The sequence below is a fragment of the Buteo buteo genome, chromosome 16 (genome assembly GCF_964188355.1).
Source record: "Buteo buteo chromosome 16, bButBut1.hap1.1, whole genome shotgun sequence".
In the NCBI taxonomy this organism is placed as follows: Eukaryota; Metazoa; Chordata; class Aves; order Accipitriformes; family Accipitridae; genus Buteo; species Buteo buteo.
The window spans coordinates 20,963,080-20,987,081 of NC_134186.1; the positions used below are offsets into that span (position 1 = coordinate 20,963,080).

The 24,002-nt window shown below is 38.3% G+C and overlaps 1 protein-coding gene across 1 annotated transcript; it reads left to right on the forward strand.

The window, feature by feature from the left end:
- The first annotated feature begins 2,748 nt into the window (after positions 1-2,748).
- OVCH2 (ovochymase 2) lies at positions 2,749-23,702 on the forward strand. Its single transcript, XM_075048173.1, has 21 exons — positions 2,749-2,856; positions 5,247-5,356; positions 6,041-6,132; positions 7,262-7,434; positions 8,716-8,811; positions 9,210-9,361; positions 10,030-10,225; positions 11,733-11,756; positions 13,094-13,184; positions 13,291-13,424; positions 13,829-13,969; positions 14,952-15,082; positions 15,469-15,562; positions 16,389-16,520; positions 16,926-17,006; positions 17,656-17,842; positions 19,330-19,399; positions 19,968-20,163; positions 20,449-20,600; positions 20,927-21,095; positions 21,509-23,702. Exons 1-21 carry the CDS (start codon positions 2,766-2,768, stop codon positions 21,529-21,531), a joined length of 2,535 nt encoding a protein of 844 aa, XP_074904274.1. The 5' UTR covers positions 2,749-2,765; the 3' UTR covers positions 21,532-23,702.
- The last annotated feature ends 300 nt before the right edge of the window (positions 23,703-24,002 follow it).

Sequence of the window (24,002 nt, forward strand, 5' to 3'; positions counted from 1 at the left end):
TGTATGTGTGCATATTTGGTTTTTTTAATAACCTCATAGGAAGGAGCAGCTATATACATTTCTACAGCATCAAGCATACTTTGATTTACAAGCATTTTGTTCTCCAAGTGCACAGCAAAGGAAGGCACAGGCCAGACTGACTAGCATTGATTAGCACCATTATTTTGAGACGAGGGACTGGCCCTACCTGCTAAAACTTGGATCAGGCCATTTTGGACAGTTAGTGATTTAATGGCTTTGTTTTTCTTACTACGAAGGTACAGGACGCTAACAGGATACAAAGCCAGCTCTGCATTGAGATTCAGAGCAAATGCGTGGATGGGGATCAAGTCGTAAGATTTGACCTTTGCCTGCCTTTGAGGAATGATGCTGGCAGGGCTGCCTGCCAAACCCGCGAGTTTTAAGAGCAATAGCAGCTATGCAGTGGGGGAAGTAGGTAAAGCCATTAGTGCCTCTGTCTGCACACAGCACAAAGATAACAGCTTCAGGAGGAGGATAAATAGGTAGCAAAAGAGGAGAACAAAGAATAGTAAGACAAGAAAGCCCGCGCTTCTGTTTTGCCATCCCAGATAAGGAGCAGGTTGTACAGAACGTGTCCTTCTATGTTTTTTCTTTCCAACCTCTTTGGCTGCTGCGCAGTAAGTGTTGCCTCTCTGTCATAAATTTGAAATGAGCTGATTGTTTCTCCGTTTGCCAGTGGGCTGGATGTTTCTATTTCTCATCAGAAATGCGACAGATTTAGTTTGCACGGCATCGCTTATAACTGCAGAAATTGTTTATTCTTGGTTTTATATCATCCATCCTGTTGGATGGGCATCATTCCAAAGATGTCATTGTGGTGGGTGATCAGAGCGCTCTACTGTACATGAAACCGATTTTGCGTGTTTGGGGTTTTTGTTCCTGCAAAATAGAAATGAATTAATGAAGGAAAGCAGCCTGCAAAGTCTTTGGTTAGAGACAGAATGATATTAGTGATGCAGGTTTCAGAAGCTGCAGAATTAGGGATCTCCACAGGACCAGTAGGAAAACTGCAGTCTTAAGGAGTTCTGTGTATTTATAACAGAAATATAATTTATAACAACTGCAACTCAACGTTTCTAGAACAGGGTTTGTATTCAGTCATTTGTTATGAAATTGCATATCCAGAGTAAAAGCTGGGTTTTGATATCCTCTGACTGGCAGAGGAAAAGAACAACAAAAACCTAGAATTTAGAGTATAAATGATTGTTGAGATGTTGATTGATGGTGGATCAGAGAGGTATTGTGAAATCCTTGGCCAAATAATAGAACATATTCAATAGACTGGGGCTAATGGGTCAAGTATAAGATCGTTTTCTTTGGGAGCCTGAGCAGAATTAAAAAACATGAGTCTTGTCCATTGTGATGGTAACCACAAAAAGAGAAACTGTTTAATTACTTTTGCAACTTATTTTAAAAGAATATATATTTTACATTTACCTATTGGCATCTTTAAAAAATGTAATTTGGATAAGTTATGACTATGAAGGTGTTTGAGACTGAAATCTGTGTTAACATGCATGTATTATTTATCCCATGTTTCTGTCTTCAAAGTTTGATGCATTTCCCATGTGAAAATTATGGGGTTTGTGGGAGTATTGAAGGTGGAAATATTGAATTATTTTTTACAAAGAGAGGGGAAGCTGAGGATCTCAACTGTTTAAGCCAAGAAAAAAAAAGCAACACAAACAAACTGTTTTTCCCTGTCTTGTGTAAATATTGCTTTGTTCCCAGGTATAACTATCCCTTGCTCTTTCTGGTACAAATGAGACTTGTGGCTTCTGTCATTCGGAGTAAATCTATTGCTTCTCTTGATGACTCTGATGTCTTACTTTTGTGCTTATATATTTCATATGAATTTAAGATCATTCAAATAGTATTTTAATTGTATTTATCACTTCGGTCAGTCATTTCCAAGTCAGGCAATACCTGCTAAAACCAATGAGAGAAAAGTTTTAAGTGGTGAATCTGCAGGGTAACTTATGCTTTCTGTTTTGTGAAATCTTTTAATTTAGCTGCTGCTGTGTTCCTTATTTAGGATTTGAATAGTCTTCTAAGAGACTTCCACTTAAATTGCTATTAAAAGTGGAGCTTAGCCACCAAAGTGACTCGGAACTGGCACTGCTGATTGCAGCAATACTGAAATATTTTTAAAAAGCTGAGCCCTGTCCTCCTTAGTTGCCTTTCAAAAATGGGATGAAAACACTGCTCTTTTGAAAAAAATGACACTTTGATGCAGAGAGCTGTCTGTGTCTTGTACAACACTGAGCATGCTGTCAACAAAATGATAAGCTTGTGGTGTGTTTCTCAGGTCTGTAAAATTGGGTAAATATAAAGTGTGCAGGAAATACAAAGTATTGCCTCTTCAAAAGCTGTAGAAGCTGTAGGAGCAAATAGCAATTGAGATTCTGTTCATGTGTGTTCTACTTCGATGTGTACATCAGCCTGCGTAAGTGTTGCTAGCACAGCATGCAATGGTAACTTCATTTTGTCATTTTGCCTGAAAAAAATAGTTTTAGGGAGGATTTTAGCTAGTGCTTTACAGCAAAGACTTCAGTAATAGCATATAAAGGAATCATGCTCTGTTAAATTTGGAAAACTTATTTGTGCAGGTTAAGTGCTTTATGGCTGGATTAATGAGTAACTTCTACTTCAATTAGTTGCTGTTCTCCTGCAGTGTAGTATTTGGGTTTCTTTTTCCCTATAAAAACTCTCCTTGTTTTCACTCAGTTATTTAGCACCCCAAGATGCGTGTTGTCCCCAGTAAGCTGCAGTTTCTCCTGACGGGGATAGTTTGTATTACAGAGTTTTGTGCTGTACCGTCTGCTCTTCAGAAAGGTAGGATGAAAATTTCACGTCTAGCTTTAACAGCTTTCTATGTACTAGCGGTTTTGTTCTTAGGCAGTGACAAGCATGAAAGTCGATGCTGAAATAAAGAAACTGCGCTAGTTTCACCCTCTAAGTTTGTGACGCTAAGAGCTGGTAGACCTAGACACAAGGTAGCATTAGAATAATTGGTCTAGTTTTCATTCTTTGCTTTTGTTCCAATCCAAGTCTGTAACTGTAACTTTTAATGAGTAATTCTTATGAAACTTTTGTCTGATTCCTTGATGATTCAGAATGAATAACATTAAATAAATATGATTTATAATTAAGTAAATAAAATTAAATACTCTCAGATTTGCAGCAAGTTAATGAAGGTCATGGTTTAACATGTTACCCATGGGCTGCAAACAAAATACGAGTCCTCTCTTCCATTGTCTTGCATCTTAAAATCCAGACTAATCTTTTTTTTTGGAACAAATAATGATTGCAGTTGTTCCTGTTTCCTTCATGAAGATTTACTGATTTATAGCAAACTGGAATGGAAATCAGATCTTGGCTGTTTATGTAATCATTTTGCTTCCATTTTAAATTTGCAGTAGCAAAAAAGGGACATTCGAAGGTTGATTTCAGAAATTCTGCAAAGCAATTGTTTTCACTGTAAAAACCCTCTTTTGGCTGTCAAAATTGTTGTGGTATCTAAATCATCATGGTAAATTGCTCACTTAAGCAGTCCAAAGCATAGTATTCTGTAGAATGGTATTTGCTGGCTTCAGCATCCTTCCATGCAGACGATTGTGATGCAGTTTACGTAGAAATCTCTCATCCAAACAGTGAAAGACATTGGTCCTGAAGCAGTCTGTAAAGCAGTCAGGAATCTCTTGGGCTTTAAAATGCCATGGCACAGAAGATTTTAGAGTTTGTCAAAATAGAGATAATATAAGTTTGGTGTAATATTAATACAAGTATTAACTTGTAACTTTCACACTAATCTTGCGTATCTTAGGAGCATAGACTTATTCAAGCTGAAAGAAAAAAGGAAAGTTTTAGTTTGTGAATCTGATTTTTAAATTTTATTTATTTATTTTTGCCTGTTTCCCCAGTACCAGATTCCTTTTGGTAGAACCTAAATCCTATTTTTTTAAATGTTGTCTCTTTCCTCTTTCCCCTTTCTTCACTATATCTTTGCACATGGGAAAAAGGTGGGTGCAGTGAGAATTAGGAAAGAATGAAAAAAAAAAATGGGATAAATGAACTGGATCAGTTCTATATAAAGCCTTTTTTCTTTATAAGCTAGGGTAGGTAGCATTCTGTCAGCATTATTGTGACACTGTAATCACTTACATCAGCCATGCTAATCCTGAGGATGATTGCAAAACCCTTTTTGTAGGTTTTGTAAGCTGTATTTTATAGTTTGGACAATTCCACATTTTCTGGTGTATACAAGTATTGGTTCTCCATCCTTTGAATACAGCTACCTATCTGCCAAAACAACAACAAAACGTTCCAAGTTTATGGATGCTAAATTTTTCCCAAGGTAGTGTTTAACAGAATTTGTAGTAAAATGTCAGAGATGTGTTTGGCTTCAATGAGTTTTCATACAGCTTTAAGAAAAAAAATTTGTGGCCACTGTTGGGTTTGGGAAGCGCACTACAAAGAATTCCTCTGCTACAGTGTGCTGCTTGGCAGAATTGGTTACTTTGCTTCTATCTTTCTTAAAATACCACCAAATCAGTAGTTATCACCACAGATATTTGTTTCTGTAAATATACTCCTTTACAAGCCGGTAAATATTATCAGCTTCACTTAGCTATAGTAGATGATACTAATAATGAGTTAAGCAGAAATAAAGTTGGCACACTAATAGATGTTCTGGAGAAATTCAGTCACTGTTACTGGTCATCAAGGTCTGTATATTGTGCATTTTGACCCCGATTGTCCAAAATATTTTAAGTACAAATGCTGGGTGTAAAGAGATTTCTGAAAGTGATAATGAAACAGTGATTTAGTCCCAAAATAATTCCAAAACTTGCTTGAATGAGAATGTTGGCATTCAAAAAGTTCAAGTAAGCATGGACCTAACAAGAATATTAAAAAATATATATACACACACACACACATTTGTTCCTGGAAGGCAAAACTTAATATTTGTGATACAATTGAACCATATAGTGCTCATTTGGAGAACTTCTGCAATAATAAAGTACGTTGCCTTTCTCTTACCCCAATTCAGCCTTAGTCTGGGCAGTTTGTATTAGGAATTATAAGATGTGGTTCCTGTCATGGCAGAGAGACTGCACTGACCTCTGCACCAGGCCATGCCTTCCAATTCTATGTTACCAAGAAAGTAGCAAAAGTTAAGTTCAGACTGAATCCTTCCTTTTTTTCCCCCTTTTACTTCTCAGATCTGAAGTGTGGGCAGAAAGTTCAAGAGACAAAACCGTGGAGTTACCTTAACCTTTTCACTCGGATTGTTGGGGGAAACCAGGTGAAACAAGGCTCGCATCCATGGCAGGTTTGCACAAGCAAATGTGGTTTTATCTTCAGAACAAAGTCCTGACTGTTCATAGAAATGACAAAAGAAGAAAACGGGTATACTTTGTGCTTACTGACACTTAGGGTGTATTGTTGAGCTCCACCCTGCTTTTGTGAAAAGCAACGAAGCAGGCAGAGAGGACGTGGAACCTGTCCTGCTCCCTGAGAAACCTTTGCTTATCATTTTTTATTTTGTTTATCATTATTTCTGAAAGAGCATCTGTAGATTAGCCTACTGCAAAGAGGCATGGGTGAAACTGCTCCAAAGTAGGGCACCGAAGGACACCACCCCTGGTCCCCAACTATTGTCAGGCATCATGGATTTGCAGTGCTCCCAGTGACCTGCAAAGGAAAGAAAGATTCTCAACTAACTAGGAATATTTACAGCTGGCCAAGTACCTCAGTGACTTGGCATTTATTACATGTATGTTGCTTTTATCCAGGTACCAAGTCACAGCTGCGGGGAAAACAGCAAGGTTTAGGATCTGTTAGGCTCAAGGACTGTAAGAATGCCATGAAAGTGTGTTTGCTTGAAATGCAGCATGTACTTTAGCTATGTGAAACTTCAGAAAGTACCTGCATGTACTCTTTCCTTTCTTCCTCAAAGGCAAGCAGAGCAGATATAAAGATTTTCTTTATTTGGTGTGCCTTCTTTATGATGCAGGTTTCCCTGAAACTAAGGCAAAAGCATTTCTGTGGAGGCACTATTGTTTCTGCTCAGTGGGTGGTCACGGCAGCTCACTGCATCTTAGACAGGTATGGATGGGATATTTCAGGAGCTGCAGGTGCAGAAAATGATTGATTGTAGAAGTGTGTGTGTGCTGTAGCATCTTTTGTGGTGCTTGCTTACAGGTGCTACCATTTTATTTGTAACCAATATTTTCCATGTTTTAACAGAAAGAGGGAAAAAACCAAAAGCTTTGAGCATCTCAAAACTAATTAAGAATAAAATTAACTTACAGGGATTGTTGGAGACTGATTTTGGAAGCGTAGGTAAAAATCTGTACCTAACTATAATTATCAAGTGACTGCAATTTTATTTTTTATTCAGTAACAACTGGCAGAGTATATGCAATTAAATGTGAATAGTACTGACCTCTTGCATGCTGATTATTTTCAGCCTTAGTGCTTAAAAAAAAAAAGTCTGTGAACGTTGTACAGAAGGTTTCAGTGCTGATCTGTGGTGGCTTCACTGAGGTCCTAATTCCGTTATAGTTTATACTGAATCTTTCTACTAGTGGATCACCTGGAATTATAAATTTGATCTGTATCTGGCATTGTATGTGATCACATCTTCATCAAATTAGCCGATAACTGCCAAGTTTATATCAACTACAGAAGGACAGGCAATATCTAAATCAGTATAAAGCCTCCTGACACAAAAGTAATTCTTCAAGTCCGGGGAATAAATTTGAAGCAGAATAAAAAGTTTATAATGATTGCTTTTGTGTTTCCTTGCTGCACATCTGATCTGGTACTAGGAGCCCTAAAGCAGGGTTCACATAAGTTTTTAAGGTATGAACTGAGAATGCTAGAGAAGTGGTCCTATGTTTTCTGTACTTTCCTATGTCCAAATCTTCCTTCCTCCTTCAAAAAGCAGTGTGACTGAACATTTTTAAATACAGTAAGAGAACCTGGTTCGTCAGTGGACCACCAAAGCACAGTTGGGAGCGTAGCTAAATTGTTTTTCTTCTCAGTCCTTTTCAACTCCTGATTTCTACTGCAGGGCATACTCAGCTCTTGCTGACTACCAGTTAAGTGCTCTAAAATCTGAATATGAAAGGTATTAGGTATCAGTAGTAATAAATTCTCTTTTAAAACAACTATATTTTTCCCTTTCATTTTGAAGATTCTGTAGCTGAACTTCTATTTTTCTATTCTGCAGGAACCTAGTCCAGTACATGAATGTCACTGCAGGAGAGCATGATTTGAGGATCAGGGAGAATGGCGAGCAGACACTCCCTGTTAAATATGTCATTAAGCATCCAAACTTTGACCCCAGAAGGCCGATGAACTATGACGTTGCCCTTCTGAAGCTGGATGGTGCCTTCACCTTCAGTAAGGCCATAGTTATCTGTGATCTTTTTCAGTGGGGAAGGTAAGGCCTTTGCTTCTCCCAGATGCTGTGAAAAGTCTTGAAACTCAGTTTGAACCCATTTCACAGCTGTCAGATTATACCACTAAAAATCTCCAGAGTATTTTGCAGCTGAAGTATTTAAAATACCAGAGCTAAGTCAGAAAAATGTATCGGTTGACTTAAATGGTCTTTTTCAGCCTCCATACTCCCTTCAAGAAAAAGGTGTTGTTCTTTGTAGGCAGGAGATTTAAAATTGACCAAATAGGTGGTTTTCTTTTTTATTGAAGGCGTAGGTGGAAATTTCTGCCTCTGGCGAACAGTAAAGCTAGTGAAAGGCAGACCAGAGCTCCGAGCGTACCGCGGTACTGTCTGTACCTCACTCGCTGACACCCGCTCTGCGTTTTGCCCTCTCTTCGCTTGGTGCAGGCTGCGGGAGGGAGTTGGGATTATTTTCAGCGGTGGCAGAGTGGTCCCTCTGGGGGCTGAAATGGGAAGGGGGGAGGACAGCTGCTGCTCCCCTGTCTCCTGGCCAGTGAGCCAGCTTCACATCAGTTTTACGTAATATTGAGGTGCATAGGAGAGTCCACGCAACACTTTGCTCTTCCGAAGGCTCCAGCTCTCATCATTAGGTTGCTTGTTCTATGTCACCACGAAGATGAGCGACTCCTTTTTCTAATGGAAGTTTGGCTCATGGTAGCAGCTAAGTTTAAGCCGAATGGCAAGGCCTGGGCTGAAGCTTGTGGTGAAATAAGAGCAGACGATACCATCATATTTCTGAGCTGCAGTTCAATTTAATGTATTTGCCTACTGTGGCTGTATAAACCTCACAGGCAATACTGCCCATTTCCCCTTGAGATTAATGATATTCAGTGGATGTAGATGAAAGCAACGCTGCCTTACATGTATTAACTACAATTAGCTGGGGTGCTGAGTAGACCGTATTCTTGCACTCTATTTGGTCGTTTCACCTAGACAAAATGATTTTGCAGTGTTTTATGCCCACTTTACAGATGTGTAAATCCCATCACTCAGGTGCAAAGGGGTGGGTAAGTTGGCCGTGTGCCCTGATATGGCTTTGTTTTTCCATTCCAAAACACCACAAAGGGGAGGCACAGATAAATTGTCAAATGCCAGGTTAATTTTTTAGATGTCACAAAAATAACAATACTTCTCAGTTAAAAAAGAAACCCCTAACTGAGAAAGGAAGCTTTTCGTTGTTCTTTCAAATACTTACCAATAAAATTCATGTCCGTGTGTGGCAGGTTCATCAGTTTTGCCAGCATGTCTTCCTGATCCTGGTGAAAAGTTTGAAGCAGGATATATCTGCACTGCTTGTGGTTGGGGCCGCTTAAATGAGAGTAAGCCACTCAAATTATTCTTTGACATTCAGGTTTCTCAGTGTCTTATTTCTGAAGCTAAGAGCTTGATTGCGTAGGTCATACGCAGACCAGAAGAAACCATCAACTGGTCCTAAGAATTGTAGTCTCAAAACAGGATCTTTGCTGGCTTCTGTGCCTACCTGTGAATTATCTCAAAACGGATCACTACAATATATACACCTGTATTTCGATTTGGAAACATTTTAAAATTTATTCAAGTAAAACTGCTTATGTACACAAAACTGGATGTTTATCAAAACATGCTTGTAACCATAAAATGGCTTGGAGCAAGTTTCCGACTAAGTTTTTTGGTGTATTAGCAGTGACATTAAGTTCACCTTTCAGCATTTCTTATGAACAATTTTTTCTTATTTCAGATGGAGTACTCCCTCAGGTCTTATATGAGGTCAATCTACCAATCCTAAACAGTAAGGAGTGTTCAAGAGCATTATCAACTTTAAAGAAACCCATCCAAGGTGACACTATAATGTGTGCTGGATTTCCAGATGGAGGAAAAGATGCCTGCCAGGTCAGCCGAACAGAGGGCCTTGTGTACTTACAAGTGTTTCTCAGAAGCTTCAAGGCTCTGTGTACCTAAGTGAATAAATACACTGTAAACTCTGTTATTTGGAGTGTATTTCTTTTGATGTATGAATTCTTTCAAAGGTTCTGTATGGGGCAACGCACTTAATTACATGATGCCATTTAAATTATTGTATGAGTTGTATGACAGGTTCCTGAAAGCAATTTTGCAATGTGTCCCAGTGCAATAATGCTTAGGGCTTTCTAACTTCAGAACAATTGATTGATAAATTAGTTAATGTTGCTAAGATCCTACAGAGAAAAGTAGAAAGTATTGTCTTGGATTACAGGAAGGAAAGGAAGTCAGATAAAGGTTAAGTGATTGTTCCCTGTCATGGGGGGGGGGGGGGAAGCTCCTCCTTTTTACATGCTAAAGACAACAGATGTGCACCCATGAGGGAATTAGTCTGTCTCTCCCCCTTTTGACAATCCTGACTAAACACAATAAAAAAGAAAGTGTCTTCCTTCACAGTTTGTTAAAAATTGCTATCCCCTACATTGCACATTTGTTAGTATGGCACAAAAGGGAGCTCAATAAGCTCTTTAAGGCATGTCCAGTGGTATGCACGTACTTTTGTAAGCTGTAGGTTGTGAGCTTTTACTTGTTTTTTACAGGGTGACTCGGGAGGCCCTCTCTTGTGTCGACGTAAGCATGGTGCCTGGACTCTCGCTGGTGTGATCTCCTGGGGGATGGGATGTGCTCGTGGCTGGATAAGTAATGAGAAGAAGAAACATTACAACAGAGGATCTCCGGGAATATTCACAGACCTCAGCGCGGTGCTTCCCTGGATTCAAGAGAACATGAGTGCTGGTATTAAGTCTCTACAGTAATGTGTCCCTCACTTGTGACAACTCTTCTGTCTCGTAATAATATTTCATTTAATTCTATATTTTTCAAGATATAGCACTTATTTTTTTCCCCCATTTTTTCTGGCAAAGCACTGTAGCATTTCCCAATGCCTTTAAGTATATGGTACTGATTGGCAATTGCTAAAACCAAATTGAGAGCATTGTAAATGTTTACTTTGCTTCCACTTTGCCTCCTACTTGGACTATATATGTGTGTGTGTATATTTATTTATTTTTTTAACTTTAAGAATGGTCCTTTTATCTAGCTAGCCAGTTAGCATGGTATTTTTAAGTGGAAATTCACTAGCTGAAAATGTCTGAAGGTCCGTATGCACCTCTTTGAAGTCACTTGTCATTTTTCTCAGCAAAAACATGTTGGATCAGACATTTGACTACTCTCAGAAGTGCTTTTGCTTGCTCTGCCCAAGAGGCTATGTATGTCCTCTGTGCAGGGGATCGGCGTGAAAATTATCCATTGCTTCCAAAGTCACGGAGCTGGTGATACAAATGACAGTCTGTCTAGCGGTGAACTTCGCTCAGAGCATTAAGAAACTGAATTAACATTTTCTTTCAGTTTGGGCTATTTTCATTAAAAAGTATTGGAGATTGTGTTAAAATTTATGCAGAGAACTGAAAAACTAAGGAGGGGTTTTTAAGAGGTTTTGCTAGTCAATGATAAGAAAAAAAATCGCAAGGGGAAAAAAAAATCCCTTTAGAAACCAGGTTCAACTTGTGATTGAAAAAAGAAACCCTCGTAATGTCGGAAAAAAATGAAAAGGGTTTAGCTTTTGAAAAATATTTTGGTTTTCAATTTAAAAAAAAAAAAAAAAGAAAAAGGAGAGAGAGAGACAGGGTCTTTTTATTAAGGATTTACTAGTTGGCCCATTTTGTTATCAGGAGAAAATAATACGATTAGCTATTGTGGTAATTAAAGTGTGTTGGCTCAGTAAATAGAAAAAGTGGTTTGGTAGGTAAAGTGAAAACACAATTCTCAATTGCATTGGCATTAGGTTTTGCTTGCTCACTCTTTTATACTGTCACACTGGTGTAAAAGATCTTAATTGTAATTGCTGTCAGGCTTAATGTCTCTGCATCCCTCATGATGCTAGCATTTGGATTCTGCTACCCTTACCTGGAATGTATAGTATTTACTTAACAAGTACATGGAAAGAGAGTACTGTGCTGCTCAGACTGAGCACTGGCCTATCAATGTATGATTAATTCTAGAACTGGCTACTCCAGAATTGTTTATTCCAAAGTCAGCATTGCCTGAACTTGCAATTTTGTTTTAATTCTAAGCCTAGTTTATTGTAGGCACTATGTCCTCAAGAAGCATTTAAATTTGCCTCAGTGCTAACCATATAAAATTACCATTTCAAATGGATAAAAATAAAGCCTACATTGTGAATATGAAACTACAGTAATTTATTCTTCTTTTTCCACCCCCTTCCCTATCCCTCCTTTATTAGATCTGAAAATGAAAAGCTCCACAGGTGAGTAAAGTATTTTTTCAGTATCTTCTGTCTGTGTTATCTGAACATAAAAAGACCCCCAAAATAGTCTGATATATAATCTACGAAGGAAAAAACGTGAAGAAGCTTGATTCATCAAAGCACTTTTAAATGTATACTTTAAATATGTACTTTTTTTCCTCCTGGTTCTGTAAAAAAAAAATTACTTATGTACTGGTGACTTCAAAAAGGAATTTTCCTTAAGTGAGCTACATCTATAAAGCCATATTTTTATTGAAATGCAAATAAAATTGATGGGAAAAATGTAGAACAGAACCTTAAGCAATGCATGAAATCTAGTTAGTGAAGTTTATTCTGGTAAAAATATAGATTCTAAATGAAAAGTATGAAGTAAATTAGTAGTACTTTTGTGCAGTTTATGATGAATCTATCTACTTGTCTGGTGTCTGTTTCTATGAATAAAATGCAAAAAAAAAACCCCCCATGAAACCCAACCCCGAATGTAACATGTTTTAAAATTGAAGTCTTACTTTGATTCTGCCATGTTTATGTTCTTGTTGGACACTCTGTTCATCTAGGTAGAAGTTCACATAAAGATACTAGAAGTAATGCTTGTGACCTAGATCTTAAAATTTTAATCTTAGTCATCTAGAGTGAGATCTCTCAGATGATAAACGAGCTTGGGCACACGGTCAGCTTGTATAGACTTGCTGTGGCCAGTGAGAATTGGGTATTTAAGTGCTGTTTGTAGTACATAAGTACAATTTGTTTTCATATATGTAGTTGTTGATCAATGTCTTACTGGCTTACCTTGCAAGGAGAAGGAAAGGCAAGAGGAGATAATTTTTATAAGTAATTGTGTTTCTAACAACACTTACCCGGAGAGGAAAGCTTCTGCTTCTTCTATTAAAGTGTCTTTAATACCATATTGTACTGTTGAAAAAGTCTCCTGCTGTAATATAGCTAAGGATGTTATTACAAATGGGCTGCAATGAATGCTTTGCTTATGTCCCGAGGTATGTATTTTTCCTCCCTGAAAAATATTTATACTGGAATCCTCATTTAACAAATAGTTTCTTTAAGGTAAAAAGCAAGCACTGGAATTTTTACAATAAAATAGGATAGCACATCGGTAGTGCTTAATTTTTGCTCCCAAATTTTGTGTTTTAAAACTGACTTACCATAGTTCCAAATAAAAGAGAGAAGACCCAGCATCAGTCTGCCAGCAGAAACAAGGTACAGCTGAGCAATCTTGAGTCTCACAATGTTTTCTAGATGTTTGAGCTATTTGGTGGAACAAATGATTGCATATGTGTCAAACATGATTATTTCTTTTTTGTTTTAACTCTACAATGCAGCGTTTTGTAGCATTCAGGATGGCAAACTCCCTGACAGTGAAGGACAATTACATTTTCCTGGAAGTCCCAACCAGTTCTATCAAAACCACCAGTAAGTAGACAAACACACAGTCTTTCCCCAGAAACTATTACCCCTACTGGTGCAGTTTGGGGTTTTTGTTGCAGTTTTGTGAATGGGAACTAATTTGTTGTTCCAGATTGTGTGTATGGACTCTGTTTGTACCAGAAGGGAATTATATATTGCTTCATTTTTCCCACTTTGATATAGAGCCAGAAACGTTTTGTGACTATGATTCTTTATCAGTCTATTCAAAAGATGACAGACTTGTTGGTGAGTTATTTCTTTGAAATAATCTGTCAGTGTACTCTTTCATTCTAACAGCAAGTATACCCAATGAGGACATTGCAGTTGATTACGTTTTACTTAGGTTATCATGATGAATACGTTGTGACATATGATCTAAAATAAAAGACAAAGAGTATGGGAGGAGAAAAGAATGGAAAATGCCTGGTAGGGAACTGTGTCAGCCTATGACTTTCTGGTGTCAAAGATTTTAAATTTCTAATAGTGTGTGTCTATTTGGGCTAATGGATTAATAAAGAATATAGAGGAATGAATAGGCAATTTCCTTCTCATCCTAAAATGTTTATAGCTAAGTACTAAAATGGTACATGCAAGTTTTCTCAAGTGACTAAGAGTTTAAACAATGATTATTCTCTAATACTATGTTTCAGGGAAATTCTGTGGAGGAGATCTTCCATTACCCATTTTGATTGGGTCCAATAGTATAAGGCTGAAATTTGTTTCTGACAACAAGGATTATGGAACTGGTTTTTCCATGACCTACAAAGCTCTTACACCAGCTATTCTTCCTGGTAAGTCTAAGTCTTGTAATATACCTGTCTGCACTCTTGGGTGGTGACCTGAAAAAAATTTTCAGGAGAAAGTGAATCAGAGGAAGCTCCTATGATATTTCTATGTGGATGATGTTATGAACAAGGTAAGTGTGGTTAGGCTGCCCTGTGACAGTGTGGAGAAACTGGGATGCAGAGATAGGATAGATGCTGTTGAGAGAAGCCCTCCTTTAACATTGCCTCTTCTCCATCCACTTTATACAAGATCTCATTTCCTTCCCTACTTCCAGAATGTTTTAAAACTTAATTAATTAGGCAAATGAGCAGAATTTCCAGATGAAAGCTGCTTTTCTAGTCCCAAGCATGCTTTCATGGAGGGGCCCTGAGGGAGGTGGCTAATGCTAAGATGTATGTTGTGGAGAATTGCTCCCAGTTTTGCTGTGCAGAGAGGATCATCATCACTAGGGAGCAGGCCCAGGGGCCATCTGCTGAGTCTGGACAATCCAGTTAGACAGACAGACACCTGTTGTTCCTGTTCCTGCAGCTTTTTCAGCTAGTTTCTGTCCTGGGCAGAGTGTAAGGAGGAACCCCCTCTGAGGGGCCTTGCCACCGCATAGCCCATCAGGGAGACATGTCCTCTGGTTGTGTTTTATGTCACCACTTTCCTCCCCAAGAAAGTTGGCAAATGTTCTTCTGACATGCCCGTGTCCTGCTCTTCTGTCACCCCACATGGGTACCTGTGCCTACAGTGCATTCCCTGTAGCCAAAAGGGAATGCTATAGTCATAGGCTGGACTGCTCTTCTGCCTGGGAACAAATTAAAAATTTTCTTTGCATCTTTTTCAAACAGAGGATTTGGCTTGCTGCTCTGTCCTGTTCTCTTTCTCAGCTGTGTGAAAGCACCACAAGAGTTTTTCTGGATTTTTTTTTTTTTTTTGCGTGTGTGTGTGAATGATTTAATAGGAAATCACAGTGCCTTTATTTTCATTTTCCTGGATTTCCAGATTCTGGCTGTGAGTCCTTAGCTGTCCTTTTTGAAGAGGGTGTGTTACAAAGTATGCACTATCCAGAGCGCTACAGCAACATGGCAGACTGTCAATGGATTATTTGTGCACCAGAGGACCATGTAATAAAGGTATAATATGAGCCTTTCTTGTGTCTACAGGATGGAAGCGGGCACAATTGAGTTAACAAGAAATTATGCAGCTAAAGACAAGCAAGATCAAACAACATAAGCTTGAATAATGCTGCTGGATGCAGTTAAGAGAAATCACTTTCCATCCCAAAAGCCAGATTTCTCCTTTAGGCTATAGTAAAATAGGATTTCCTGGTTTAAGTTTCATCATGACAGGTTCTTCTAGCAAATGTAATATACTACATATCCCCTGTGAGAGGTCTGAACGTCACTGAAATCAAACCCCAAAGGAATCACTGAGAATACTAAAGACCTTATTATAGATCTTTGAACTTTTTCTGTGTGAATTTAACAACGAGGTTCACTTTTTCTCTTTTTATTTAAAGCTTACATACCAGTCTTTTGAAGTAGAAGAAAGTGAAGATTGCTCTTATGATGCCGTGACTGTGTATGAAGATGTGGGAAAAGAGGAGGAAATTGGTTTGACTTTTGATTTTTGACATATTTTGGGGGATGACCTAGTTCTTTTTAGACTTTCACTAGCCCTGTTTTACAGTCTAAAATCAAGTTCGCCTCTAGAGTCTCAGGTGATGTTATAGGTGCTAGTTTCAGTACCTTGAAAAATACTTGCAGGTGTATTGCTGCTGCTGTTCCACTTACAGAGGCAAAACCACATTGAACAGAACAGTTTTGTGTATTTAAATTCTATGTGAAATGCAGTTCTGAATTCATATAAATGAAGAAAAGGGCATAACACAATAATTTATTTTTATAGTAATGATCAGACACAGAAAGCACCCAAGAGGTCTCCTTTGCAGAGTCCAGTTGCTCTTCACTCCAGATAAGCAGTCATGTAATTCTTGCCACCTTGCTGGAGATTCTTCTGGTTTACATTGAATGAGATGACCTGTCCCAATCAATTGATTTCAGCACTTGCTTGATGCTGGTGCTTAGATTAGCACTAGCAGATGCTAGTGCTGAAACACTAACAAGGGGAAATCAGGTTTCCAGTGTGTTCTATATGTAATGGCAACCTATGAGCATGAGTGCTGCGATAGACTCTTATGAAATAATGTAAGAGTCTCCTTGTTCTTATGAGATAATTACTGAACAAGGACAGACGTCAGAAATAATAGAACATGCTTCAGCCTCAGTCTACTTATCTCAACTCCTCTCTTGTGCATAGTTATTTTTTACCTGTGTGAGAGCTGGAATACACAGAATTTTGGGTACCCACTGTTGAAAGAGATAAGGATGAAAAAGTATATGTTAATCTACAGTGAACCTTTGCTTTTCTCATCTTTAGCTAAGTCTTGTGGATTTGCCCTACCAGCACCTGTTCTAAGCTCCTCTGCTGTGATGCTAGTTGTCTTTCACTCTGATGAAACAGAGACCTTTGGAGGATTCAGAGCTACAATCTCTTTTGTTCATGTAACAGGTAATCGAAGTAACTTGGGAAACTACCTCTTCAGGGCAGCACAAAGGGCTCTTCAGTGAATCTGGCTATTCAGAATTATTTTGCTCTAGGAGGTTCTCATCTAACAAACTGTTTCAGTGAAAAAACTGTATTGCGAACCTATTGAGGCATTAAACAAAGGGCCTATTGAGTAGGTGAAGAGAAACTATGAATCTACCCAAAACCTCAGAGTTTTATTTCACATAAGAGTATTTTGGTGCATTTTAAATGGCACTTCACTACCATGTGAAGATGTAATAGCACAGATCTCTACTGTAGAAATCTATTCCTTCTACAAAAATTGTAATAAAAGAAATTAAAGTGCTTTTGTAATATAAATATCACTCAAGACAGCCTGCTAACACATTTGCTATTTTCATTTGCTAGATTTAGATACTTTGGACTCAACTAGTGAAGAAGAATTTGAAGATATGGATATGACTGAAGAAGAAATACAGATTACAACAGGTAAGCCAACCCGAGTTATATTTTCTTCATGGGAATAGGGAGTACCTATAAAGAACTATAATTTAAATGCTGTTTTCTCCAAATTTTTAATGGATGCAGTTGTCCCAGAATTTTTCAGTAAGTTATTTTGAGAAAATAAAAGGATGAATAGTAACAGTTCTATGCTTTGGCTTTAAAATAGGAAAACCTGATTTTTCTTGTTTCCTTCATCTTGTTAAGTCATTTACAGCAATGCAATGACATTATTTCAGCTTGTATGTCAGTTTACACCTATTTGCTTTGGTGAAAATAATTGCAAAGGGTTACAGGGTAGTTGAAAATAATAACCAGCATTTTAGAACTTCACTTTTTCCCTCTAGTACTTCATGGAAAATGGGATGAGTCCGTATTCATTGTAGGTTTGAGGCTAAAACTTTGAAGGTAAGCAGTTGCTTTCATCTTGATGAAGCTCTGTTTTTACCAAGATCATCTCCTTATGCTATGTTTAAACGTTTGGATCCTTTGTAATGAGGGAAGTTGAAAGATTTAGCAAAAAAGGGGAGGGAGGAATCTTTAGAAGCTGTGGGGTAGCTCTTAAATTGACTGTTCTTTGCTTCTCCAAATCATAACCTCTAAAGACTTCTTGAAACACCAGTGCTTTCTGTTTCAGATGGTATTTGTGGAGTGCCTTCAAATCAGCCCAGGTTCATCTTTAGCAGGATAATTGGAGGTGAAGTAGCTGTACCATACTCATGGCCTTGGCAGGTCAGTGTACAAATTTCAGATGAGCACATCTGTGGAGGAGCAGTTCTTGCCAAAGAATGGGTTGTCACAGCTGCTCACTGCTTTAATTCTAAGTAAGTACACTGGGATGAACCCTTCCCTGGGAATGTCTGTAATTGCATGGTGTGTCTCTGCAGCGTGGTGGTTCTGCCCAGGGTGGCTGGCACAGTTTTAGTTTTACCACCTACTTACAGCTCACGCTGGCACTGGATTCTTTTGCTCCACATATATGTACTAGGATCATAGTGGCTACTTCTGTAGGCTTGGTTATCATTCAGATCAGTTTTCTGAAGAGATGACAAGGTATTAAGTCCCTTGTCATTCCCCACTTACTCTTAGGTAACTTCTTTGTGTTTGGGTCATTTACAGAGCATGTTTTCATCCAGGTAGAATCAACCTACGAAAAATCAAAAAATTACTGAATTTGTGTGGATTTTGGAGGACATACAGGAAGATTTTGTGCACAGGGTTGATGCCATTCCCTTATTAAGAACCTATCAATCTGTTAAATCAGATTACATGGAAATTTTTCTGTCTTTGAGAGGAGACAAAAGGATAGTCTGTGTGACTTTTGGACTCTTTAAAATACTTTCTAAACAGCAATTTGTTTATTCATCTCTTAGGCTGAATACTACCTGTTTTAAAGTTCAAATTAATCACAAGTACATTAATTTAAAATTCAGATATATTGGGCCATTAAAGTATTTAAAAAAAAATCTTCCCAGGATGGCAGATAATTAGGTATTCTGGCCTGTTTTCAAATAAAGTTGCTATTACTTGAAAACGGGGGTTTCAAAAAGCCCCAAATGCCAAAGATGCTCAGGCATCCACATTCTCCATTTCTCTGATTCTTTTCCCCACCCCCCCAAAACTGGGGATCTGAAATGCAAGTACTGTTTTGAATTTCAGACTTTGTCTTCTAAGTTTCTAAGTATTATTTTCCAAAATTTTGTCAGGAGCATTGTTGCGCTGTGTTGAAGGTACTGCTTTAAGAGCCACATTAAGGAGGAATTCTCTATTGCGTGTTGCTATCACATCAGAATTTGCATACGTGGCTTAATGATTCTATACAACTAATTTCATCAGGGCGTTATGACAGGTTTTCAGGTAGTGAGAGGGCTTGGTTAAGAAATCAGTCTGAAATGAAATGTTTCTTTCATTTCTTTGTATCCTTTGATAGGTAGCAATGTTTTAGAGGTCACCTGTTTTTTCATTAAGAAGGTAGGGACCAGCACTGTCCCTGGATGACGTGGACCATGCAGGCTTTGTGTTCTGCATCAGGCACCCCCACTCCTTATAAACTGACCTTTCTCTCAGTTCGCTATGTGTTTGAGAGATCCTACTGCCTCATCATGAGAATATTTCATGCTCCCTAGAAGACAGTGGGAAGATTTCCATAGATTTGTATCAGAGTGTGGGCCTCAGAAGTTGTTGGCCCAGCAATATGTAGGGCTCTAGTATCCCTATAGGGTGGGGGAGGTTTTAAGATTCACAGGTTTCAAGAATGCTGTTATACAAGCCTAAGAATGTGCTTATCTTTTTTTTTTTTTTTTTTTTTTAGGGAACTGTACAGAGACTTATGGATGGTGGTAACTGGACTTCATGATCTTACAGAGCAAGAATACAGACAGGTACTATAAGTTCTGCTTAATAAAAAAATAGAAATCAATCTTGCAAAATAGTTTTTGATGTAAATGCATCTCCTAAATTGTTCATGATGCAGCAATCTAACAGCCCGCATGCTGATCTTGATCTGCATTTACACAACAGCTTTTGTGTGACAGTCAGAGAAATTATATCAACACAGATTTGTGCCTTCACCAGTAATGAACTCCAGAGCTCAGCATCCTGGAGGATGTGTCAGTGAGGAGTGTATTGTCTCTAAATTCCCTGGTGACTATTACCAATACAGAAATAATTGGGGCACAACTTTCCACTTTGCTCAGACTGGACAAATGATTGTCCAAGACCCTTTTCCTACACTTGCTGGATGGAGTTACCTGCATGTTCCCTGATCCATGTCCAAGAGGCATAATCCTGACTTGTTGATAGAAGAAAGCTGGTGGCTTCAGCAGCTGCTTTTAAATGTGTCCTCCTCTTAAGGCACCTTGCATATGGCCTGAAAATTTATAAAACCAAAGTTACTTAAAGACTCAAATTCCTAAGTAATTCAGAAAATGTCAATGTCTGCTTTCCTAGAAAAGGTCAGTAAAGCAGTATATTATACATCCGAGTTTTAACAAGACCACTATGGACTCTGATATCGCTTTACTGCAACTGGCCAAGCCCTTAGAATTCAACCACTATGTGCGCCCAGTGTGCCTCCCAGCCAAGGAGGAGGCTGTTCAGCCCTCGAGGGTGTGCGTTGTCACAGGATGGGCTGCACATGAAGAAGGTATGCAGTCTTTGCTATTTCAAACATCGAGCATGCTGTAGCTGTGTTTTAAATACCATGTTCTGTGTTGTAACATTCATTCTGTCTATATATTAGCATCTGGAAAACAGACATGTTAAAAAGTTTTCACTTGTATAAGCTCAGCTAGACATGCAGCAAAATGGGTGAGAAGAAAGAAATCAGATAATTTAGACTGAGACCATTTGAAAAGGGGAAGAGTAAAGCTTCTTTCTGGAATCACTGATTCATGCCTCTACTGGTTTCTGAGGTGTCTTTTACTTCAAGACAGGGAAAAGGGGAAAAAACTGCATCAGCTGGAAGTCCCCATCCTGGTGCTCGACACATGTCAGAGCTATTACATGAATCTTCCCAGTAAAGTGACCCAGAGAATGATCTGTGCTGGATTCCCTCTGGAAGAAGGCAAGGACTCATGCACAGTAAGTTGCGCAGATCACCTTTGCCTTCTGACACTTGGGGTATGGCCAGACAGGTTCTGGGGAGTGTTAAAACCTCACTAAGAGCTGTTTTCTTGCAAACAGGCTGTAGGTGATGTACAGTGAAAGACTCCCTAATAGTAGGATTTTAATTACTCATATTGCAAAAACAGGTACTCCCCTTGAACAAAGGTTATTTCTTTCTCTGCCTTTTAAAATCAGAAACCCCCAAACACATGAGCAGCTGAGACCTCTCATAGTTGAACTGATAATTTCAAAACATAAGGAGTGATGTTAGCTCATAACAAGATTCCTTTGTCCTTGTGCAGGGTGATTCTGGTGGCCCATTAGTTTGTCCTTCAGAAGATAACTCGGGATTTTACACCCTTCATGGAATCACTAGCTGGGGCTTGGGCTGTGGAAGGAAGAGCTACCCGGGAGTATACACAAATGTTGGTGCTTTTGTTGACTGGATCAAGCAGAGTGTTAACAGTAGTGGTATGTATGAAAACAAAACAATTAAATGAATCATTTTGCTATTGCTAGATGCTTAATTTAAGGTCTTTTCTAGGGTGCCATTTTTATATTTGGGTGTTCAGCACTTCCTGAAATCTTGTTTAAAATACCCCTAGCTGAAAGGCAAGAAACAGACAAATCTAAATCAGTAGTCACTTCTGAAAATCTTATTTCTTCCAGATATATTATTATTGCTCTCTCTATTGCATTTCTCATGTTGATGACTATGTTTTCCTTACTGCTGCTTTGCTGCTTCATTTCTCAGGGTTGGGAGGAGGTAAGGAGGCATGAACTGACATGAGATGACAGCTGAGTCCACTTTGACAAGTTTACAGCCTGCCTTTGTTGACAATCTTTGCAAAGTTTACCCTGTTTTCTTTTTCTCCTTTTTGTAGATCTCCCCATTTTCATGGTGTGACTGTCAAAAGAACAGTTCTGATGGACCACATTGTAAAAAACTTCCAAAGCACAAAGGCCACTGAAAGCAAAATTTGGTGAGAGTGTGTTAGTTCATGATTGGCGAACACATCCCAAAATAGCTGATACTTATCCTGGTGAATTGACTGCCGATTTAGCTGAATTGAGACTTTGGCTTTACATGCGTGTGCTTGGGGCAGACACAAGTTACTTGCAGGCTTCTGACACTCTATTAATCTATCTTAGAAGGAAAGTGAGGGAAAATAACCACCATATACCATATGCCAAGCATGTCCTTGAATGTAGTACTGGAGAGTGTAAAAGTACTGCAGAAATGAGATTAAATAAGTGCCTGTGTAAAATAACTGAAGGGCCAGTCAGTCATCCTTCCGTTAAGGTGAATGAGAGTGTTACCTCTGGCTCTGAGAGGACTTAGGCAGTGGCAGTAGTAGTGCATTCTGAGCAGCAGAAGAACATTGTCTAGTCATTAGTGAACTGAATCAATCCAATTGCTGGGAAAAGGATATTTTTAATACAGTTCCTGTTTTAACAAATTGTGTGTTGTTTAAACAGATAGAAGTGTTTGAAAAGACAAGTATTACAGGCCAAGGGCCTTTAGCAGCGTGCAAGAACTGACAGCTATCCTAATTAATCTATACATGTAATTAAAGAGTTACTGTGTAATCCACATACTGCAAACTGAGCACATTTACTTGTAAATAGTAGTTTGTTTAACGCCCAAATGGCTGCTTACACAGTGTTTAGAACCTAGATCAGTTTAGAAACACTCTCAGTGTTTAGAACCTAAATCAATATGATAGTACAATAGGTAACACAAGTATAATCCTTCTTTGACTCAGTGGTCCAGAAAATAACTAGAAAGTAAGAAAGATATCTCATTTTGTTTCTGTTGATTGTTAATGGTAAAAATCTTTAGAGATATGTTTCCCATACATGCATTTGATGCCAGTAACCCTACTTTTTTGATGACATTAGTTTAGACCTTCTGGTTTTTTTAAAGATATAATTTTATTCTGTAGCTGGGGAAAACAATAATCTCTCTACCTCTCTCTAATCATTCCCAAATGAATACGGTAAAAGTTTTTCACCAGTTTCTTTTCTTCACTGTAAAGTTTTAGGCAAAAGCCCACAAAATAATCTGGAGCATGAGCTTTCTGTCAAACTATGAAAATACTTCATGGTGGAAGGACTATGGACAAATTCAGATTAAGTGTGAGGCACAGCTGTATTACATTATTGATAGAGTATGCTTGTTCTATCTTTGATAAACTCTCTGAAGACACCTTCAGAGAGCAATGGAGGGAAAATATCCTTTGTAATTTTTCATTATGGAAGTCTGTTAATGATCAGTTATAGTGGAAGTCGCCATTAGCTAACTGTATCAGCTTAACTATGCTGTGAGCAGATCTGTCTAATCACTTGGTTGCTATTCTGTTTTGCTTAACAGGAACAAGATGACTTAAAATACCTGTAAAGTTTTTATCTGCTTATTGATTTAATACAAGGATATCAAGTGGGTGTGTTCAGAAAAATAAGAAGGTAGGGGGAGAACTACAGGTGGTGTCAGCTATGCTAGCCCTATTGAATGCAGTGGTTATATGCTGAGAAATTGAGATCTCTTAAAAAAATTCCTTTCATATATTCAGAATGCTATCTTAAATTATTTGTATTTGATTTGATTGTTAGGGTACTTACTTTTTGCTTGACTGTAGGATGTTGACCTTTTGTGTTTCTCATAGTATGGTTTTACAAGTAGTCTAATTTTGCTTTTATTTGTTGTATCTTTTCAGTCTATTGTAAGCTGCCAGTATCTTTTAGCAATAATGTGAACTGTTTTGTGATGGAAATTAAATCTGGTTTTAAAAAAAATAAAAAAATTACTTTCAATGGAGTTCGTGTAATGGAATTATATTTGTTTCTACAAAATTTATATGAAGTCCACTTTAATTCTTGACAGTTATATGAGGCTTTCCTGAACCCTACAGTCAAAAGGTAGGATACTAGTAGCCTACCTGAGTACTGAGGTAGACTCAGGTTCCCTGTGTGCTTAAAATCTGGATATAAACCTTCTTCTGTTGGCATGTAAGTAAAAATATCTTCTTTGTAACATTATATAGAAGCAAATGAAGGCTCATTGCATTGTTCATTGGCACTGTGCTAAATACTTAGAATAAAAGTCTATGTCCAAAAATATCTTGTTCTGACCTTTGGTTAACATGAGCATCTGTGACCGTAAGTCGTCCTGCTTAGCTCTGAAATGGTAGTCCTGCTCTATGTGTGTGCGTGGGCATGCATGCTGGGAGTCCATCTACGTTGCCAATGATGCACCTAGATAGCCTTTGCAGGAGTGGTTATTAGAGCATTTTTGTAACTTTTGTTGGAAAGGGAAGATCTTAATCAGAAAATAGAAAGTGTATGTCCACTGTTAATGCATGTCTGGCAATAGTACAG

Bases quoted from the DNA above. Each gene is read 5' to 3' on its own strand.
- OVCH2 (XM_075048173.1), top strand. From the start codon at position 2,766: ATGCGTGTTGTCCCCAGTAAGCTGCAGTTTCTCCTGACGGGGATAGTT. The intron at 13,185-13,290 runs GTAAGTAGACAA...TTGTTGTTCCAG, and splicing joins CAGTTCTATCAAAACCACCA to ATTGTGTGTATGGACTCTGT. The intron at 15,563-16,388 runs GTTTGACTTTTG...TCTCATCTTTAG, and splicing joins GGGAAAAGAGGAGGAAATTG to CTAAGTCTTGTGGATTTGCC.